Genomic DNA, 6,868 nt, shown 5'->3' on the forward strand with positions numbered 1-6,868 from the left:
AAGCATGGAACACATACATTCCTTTAGCAACGCATTCATCCAACTATTTCATGCAAAGAGTTGGGATGTTGTTCAGATCTCGGTTTTATCGTTATCCAAGTTGTAGCATTTCGATCTGCTCTTGTTCGGATGATCAGAGCAACGTGGTCCTCAGTTTCATCTCGGATTGGTTCCAAAAACTTTTTATCTGAAGCCATTGTTGCTTCAGACACCAATTCCACAGTCATTGTTGAAATTTTGAAAGTTGACTTTTTACGGCGCTACAGTTCGTGACCACGTCGGCGCAGGGCTTTTCAGAAATATTTATGGTCCAGTTCGATATTTCCCGTCTGCGTGGAATAATGAGGTAGTTTTCGTGTGCTCGAAGTTCGAACCATTTTGGAGGTGACATCGTTACGGAACGTGGCGTTTGTCGGGATCTGGGCTTTGTACGCCTCCGAAGTCTCAAGGAGATCAAACCTTTGCGGACAGATCAGATTTCAGTCTAGTTGCCCGGCCTCGTCTAGATCTTGCGGGAGTTTGTTCAAGTGTGTGCGGGGAGGTGATGCTCGGAGGTTGGGTGGCGGCGATGATCATGTGCTCCAGGTTGAGTCTTGTGCTGCAACACTCTGGGGTCTTGTGGTTTTCTGTTCGTGTGGGAATCCGAGGTGATGCAAATCTGAAAGTCAACCTAGACGTCGCAGGATTGTTACACTTACTAGTCTGAACCTTGTGGAACGTTAAAGAGGCATTTGTGTGGATTTGGGGTTTTTCGCTTAGCTTCCGAGGGGTGTGTAGTATCGAGAATCGCTTGCGTGTTTTTCAACAATTCACATAGTTGGATAGTGGTAGTGGAGTTTGAGCGCCGCCCTCGATCCCTCTTGTCCGTAGATCGTGTTGCGTGCGCAATGTCTGGTCGCCCCGACGTCCGAAATAGAAATTATGGCAATAATACCGAAGCGAATACATCCTCCGCGTCCCAGGGTAGTCCTAACGGGCGAGGCTCGGGCCGTGTGGCCGAAGAACAGGATTACATCCTCCTCCACCGCAGTGAACGCCTGTCCACGTTTTTCAAATCAATGCGCCACTGGTGGAAAAGCGCAATAGAAGTTTCTGGCACCATGAAGCGCAAGAAAGTGAAAATACAATGGAGATATATTCTCTCTCAGGCACTTCTAGACATCCTCTATCTGTGCACAGGTCTGCTAGCATTCATCGGAAAGTGCGTTGAGTTTCCCTTCAACGTTTATTACGCCAACGGCGGCAGTTGGTTGCAGGTCATCAAATATCTTTTCAACGGTGTGTTTTTCCTATCTAAAGATTCCTTAACTGAAAATTCCAGATTGAATAGTATAGAATGTCAATTGTTAGCTCTTATTTCATTCTGACGGAGACGGATCGAATACAATGCAATTACAGGGCAGCTTATCGTTCCCCGCAGAGATGATCCGACTTACCGCACCCTCATTATGCAACTCGATCCTCGAACAAAGCTATACGTGGACAAATCTGCTGCTGGACAAGCACTAAGCGAGGCCGCTACCAGCAAAATATTTCCCGGTACAGATGATGGCGCAAGGTCTACTGCTGATGTCTTGGTCATGGCCTCCAAACTGGCATACGAGAATGAGTCGGTCATCAAAAAGGTGGTCACAGAAGATTGGAATGTAAGTGTAAACTTAGCAGCAATATCCCCGAGACAATTTTTGTTTCCCCTCTTTTTATGCAGGTCATGTTTTTGTTATGCGTCTACTGCTTGCTTAAGTGCTGCTTGTCTCGGGGGTCAAACTAATCCCGTAGACTCTCGTGTTGCAATGCAGATGCATTTTGTTGGCTTCTACAGTTGCTGGAACGGTGCGTTAGCCCTAATCCTTAGACTCTCTGCGACTATGGAGTTTAGGGTTGTTGTGTGCTTGTCTTCTCATGCTATTGCAAGTGGTCTTTGGGGGATCTTAGCTGAAGAATAATAATCGTGGTTTTCCGCGATGCAGAATTTTTGCAAGAGCATAATACTCAGGTCTTCGTCTTCACCGACAGAGCAGAAGACGCGAACGCGATTGTTATCGCCTGGCGGGGCACCGAACCTTTCAATGCAATGGATTGGAGCACAGACTTTGATTTCTCTTGGTACAATTTAGAAGGTATGGGCTGTGTGCACGTCGGATTTCTGGAAGCACTTGGGCTTGCCAGTCGTAACAGACTGGAGTCCTTCCAAACCTTGCAGCAAAAGGCCAACGCCAAATGCAATAACACAAGGGTAAGATCTCCACTTCTTCCAACACGAAAACCCTAATCTTGACATGCCAACCGGAAGAACCTACATCTGATTTAAGTGATACAATGTTTGTATCTCAGCGGTCAGACCACTCGACCTCGGGCCTGTCACCTGACGTGATTCAAGACAGCCACAAACTCCTAGCCTACGATCATATAACTGAAGTGGTGAGAGGTCTCCTTAGCGAGCACCCGGGAGCTAAGCTTTACGGTACAGGCCATAGCCTCGGGGGAGCACTTGCAACACTCTACACAGCAATGTTATTCTACAATGACGAAAAGAATATCCTGAAGAAGCTCGCTGCCGTGTACACATTCGGCCAGCCACGCGTTGGGGACGAAGCATTTGCTCAATACATGAGAGACAACGTCACACACTTTCGCTACTTTCGCGTTGTGTATTGCAACGACTTGGTTCCGAGAGTTCCATTCGATGACAAGCTCTTTGCCTTCAAGCATTTCGGACTGTGTTTCTACTACAACAGTCGGTACATTGCAAGGGTTCGTCTCGCTGCCTAAGATTCTATCCTCCTTTCCAAATTCCGTGGTTGCAATTGGCGTCAGTCTGTTCAATAACACTTTGACCTACAACATGTGTAAGGTTTTGTGCAGTGTCTGCGGGAGGCGCCACGGAAGAACTATTTCTACCTCTCGGATATCTTGACAGTCCGTATAACTGCCATCGGGGAGCTAATCAACGCCTTCAGGCGCAAGGACGCAGACTTCGCTGAGTCGTGGCCTTCCATAATGTCTAGACTGATGGCGCTCCTTGTTCCTGGTGTCGGTGGTCACAGCCCAGTGAACTATGTGAACGCAGTGCGACTGGGGCCGTCTTCTCTTGTTTCGGAGGTCACGGACGAGCTTCACGAGATGAGCGAGAACCTGCACGACTGGGAAGAGAAGTTCAGAGGCGCGGCAGGGAATGGCTGGAATCGGGCGATGCAGGCTTACCGACGCTGGTCTACTCCGCACTAGATTCCCCGCGTCACACAACCGCGATCTTCATGACAAAAGTGCCCAACTCAACGATGCCGAACCCTCACAGTCTACTAAACTTGTGGAAAATGTCCATCCCAGCGCCGAGCATTCTGATCTGTCAAGGCACCGCATGCTCTCAGTCCCGATTGCGAGTCGATGAAACCATGCTCCCGAAAATGCCATGGCCGAACGATCAGAACGCAAGTTATGAAGCTCCAGGGGCTGGAATTCGGCATGGATTGTGGCGATGGAGGGGGATTCTCGACATTCATGTCGGGGATGTCGACGATTCCCCGGTTCCGAGACGCTTGAATATCGCGTCGCGCGTGTGCGGCGTTCGCCGTCTGCTCCATGAACTTGTGCGCAATAAAGTGTGACAAACAATACACCGCAGATCTATCAGTCTAATTTAATCGCTGGACTTGAATACAATGCAAGTTATGCTCTAATTCACAGCTACTGTATTATAACCGCGTTGGTTGATTGTCTTCACATTTTGTATACATTTGTGCGTTTTTTTTTTTTTTTTTTTTTTTTTTTAATTCTCATATTTTTATCTCATTATATGTGTGTGTTTATATATATATATATATATATATTTATTTACTCCTTTATATTCACTAAACTAGTTATTGTTTTCACTTGAGATGTGCTTAAATTGTGATTATCTGAATACGAAAGTGCACATGTGATTTAAGTGATTTTTGCTTTTGCTTTTGCTTTTGTTTTCTCTTTCTTTCTTTCTTGTAATACAAATGGAGATGACAGCCTCGTGTTCGAAGCCATCAAGTAGGATAAGGATTTTAAAGGTGGATTTTATGTTGTTTTTCTTTTTAATATAATTAATAAAAACTATTTGTTTCTATTACTAGTTACAAATATGTTTACTTTTTTGTTGTATTTAATGTACAAGCTTTAAATAAGACAATTTTAATATTCTTTAGTAATTTAATATTTATGATTTTTTTACTCAGAGAAATAGAAATAAAAAAAGAATAGTATTTATCAAATAAAATAAAATAGTGTTTCTTGAATAAAAAATATTATAGCTAATATAAAACTCATAACTTTTATTTTTGTACAAAACAATATATACAGGACAAATCTGTGAGCATTTTCAGTTTAATAAATTATGAAATTATAAAAAATTAATGATACTTTGATACATAAATTTAAGATTCAAACATCTTTTATTATTAAAAACCTTAGATTTATATCATATATATATATATATATATATATATATATAACATTACAATCAAGGCCCTCATCTCCATCCCCCTTGTACTCTCTCATTCCTAATTGTATGAGCCTTAGTTGAGAATTCTTTTCAACAATATCTAGAACTTGACCACACATACATATTTGCAACAACAATGCCTTTAAAGTTTGGCACAATGTGTTTGGCACATTGTGCTAAAACAACTTCACAATTGTCTTCTATTCTTCACAACATAGTGAGAACAAAGATGAAGCACTGCAAAGGTTTGCAAGCAATAGCACCACCACCACCCCACTAAGGATTTAACCTCATTGATGTGCAAATTATTGGGTCAAAAATTGCAAGAAAAATGGAGTTGAGAAGAAGGAATCCACAAGAGAGCTAGTGGATATGAAACAAGGAAGATACATTTGTATGATTAATAAAAGAAAGATGAAGTTGTGTGATGAAATACTAAAAGGAAGGACATCACAATATATTTGTGTATTTGCAAGAATGTGGGTGGATGTGGCCGCATGATGAAACAGTGCTTAGGTAGTCATTGAGAGTGTATTAAAATGCCAATTTAAGAGTCCACATTCCACTAACATGAGAGAGAGAGAGGGAAAGTTATTTCTTTATCATCTTGCTACCTCCAACATGATGTGAGCTGCATGGATTGTTAACAACTTTTATTGTTCTTTCCCTCACATGGTATTTAGTTGTCTTTGCCAGCATAGACCATTGCTTAGTTTGCTTTTTATCATTGAAATGTTGAGAGATTTGGATTGGGATTTCACTCTTGTTAGTAGAGTATTAGTGTAGAGATTTTGCAATTAGTCTGTTAGTGGCTTTCTGGGAAAGAGAGAAAGAGAGTGGAATTCAATGATTAATTGTTTGATTTTTGTGTGCATGAGTAGCAGTGGATGTAGCAGTCGTCAAATTGTGGTTTAGAATGGAATCCTAAACTGTGACTTTATGTGAATCCATTGTCAGATAATTAAAAACGCAAAGGTAGCAATAATATTGATAATTTTTATCTTTTATAATTTGATGTAGATTGTGATAGCTAGTTTTTATTTATTTATTCGATTATTACATTATTCATTAGATTGCTTTACATGATATCAAAAGAACTTCTAGGAAATATTACATTTCTATGTTATGCTATTAATTCTTTAATATATATTTCTACCATTGTCTAAATTTTGTGTTCTATTTTAAATTTTATTACCTCTCTTTAATTTAATTTTGGAATACTTTAATCATATTTAGTATCAATTACTTTTAGGATATTCAATATTGTTTAAAATATTTAAAATTATTTTTCCTTAATGATATTTTTATAAAGTTTTAAACAATATAAACAGTAAAGATTTATTCAAATATACTTCAGTAATAGAATTATTGTAAATTAATTGAAGTGTTTTTAAATTTTATTTGAAATATATATATATATATATATATATATATATTCTTGTTTATTGAAATTAAAAAAACTACATTATTATTGACGGTAAAATATATATTTTGTTAAGAGAATTAAACCAATGGTAATTGAATGACTTAATATGCTATTAAATAGTAGTTAATTTGTTTTTACCAAAACTTACTTCGAATTTGAATACTGTAAAACATATCTCAAAGACACTATTGTATTCATCAAAATATTAAAAGCTCTTTTTTTTATTCTTAATCTGGATTTTGCATGTATGAACTATTTATTCTAATAGATTTGATGGAAAAATTATATACTCTAAATTTTAACAATTTAAAAAGTAAGCCATGGATTAATAAAAAAAACAAAACTAAATATACAAACCTAAGAACCACATAAATATTGTATTGAAGCTTTAATTGTATCTAAAAAGTTCTAATACATTATTACATAAAATAATTGAATTAACAAACACCTTATTATACAATCATATTATACTATAATGAATAAGTTGAAGACAACTTACAGAATAGTAAAGTAATAGATTATTAATGTAGTAAGTAAAGATTTGAAGCAATCTTATATTTTAACTGATGTTATTTAAGAATAATATAAGTAACATTAAAAATATAAATTAATTCATAAAAAATAATTTAACGATTTTTTTAATTTATTAATGGTACACATTAATAAGTTGCTAAAAATATTTATATATTTGTAAATCTATTGAGTTTGAATTTAGAATTTAGAGTTGACTAGTTCTAAAGTAAATTACAAGAGAAAAGATAGAAATAGATTAAATTTTTAAAAACTAGTTTCAAGCATTATAGTTTTTCTATTGTTTCTTTTCAGAGAAATAATATTGATAAATACTTTAGCAAATAATTATCTAACTATTTTAATGTAATAGGTGTTCTTGTGATTACATTGTCATGAGTTTATTCATTGCTTAGTAAATAAAACATGCTATATATATATATATATATATATATATATAT

General features: G+C 37.4%; 1 protein-coding gene across 1 annotated transcript; it reads left to right on the top strand.

Moving 5' to 3' along the window:
- The first annotated feature begins 369 nt into the window (after nt 1-369).
- Nucleotides 370-3,690, top strand: LOC112293071 (triacylglycerol lipase OBL1). The gene is made up of 6 exons (XM_024542132.3): nt 370-1,278; nt 1,399-1,646; nt 1,800-1,833; nt 1,971-2,236; nt 2,335-2,754; nt 2,866-3,690. Exons 1-6 carry the CDS (start codon nt 888-890, stop codon nt 3,226-3,228), a joined length of 1,722 nt encoding a protein of 573 aa, XP_024397900.1. The 5' UTR covers nt 370-887; the 3' UTR covers nt 3,229-3,690.
- The last annotated feature ends 3,178 nt before the right edge of the window (nt 3,691-6,868 follow it).

This window comes from Physcomitrium patens, chromosome 2 (assembly GCF_059467195.1).
Source record: "Physcomitrium patens ecotype Gransden chromosome 2, ASM5946719v1, whole genome shotgun sequence".
Classification (NCBI taxonomy): domain Eukaryota; kingdom Viridiplantae; phylum Streptophyta; class Bryopsida; order Funariales; family Funariaceae; genus Physcomitrium; species Physcomitrium patens.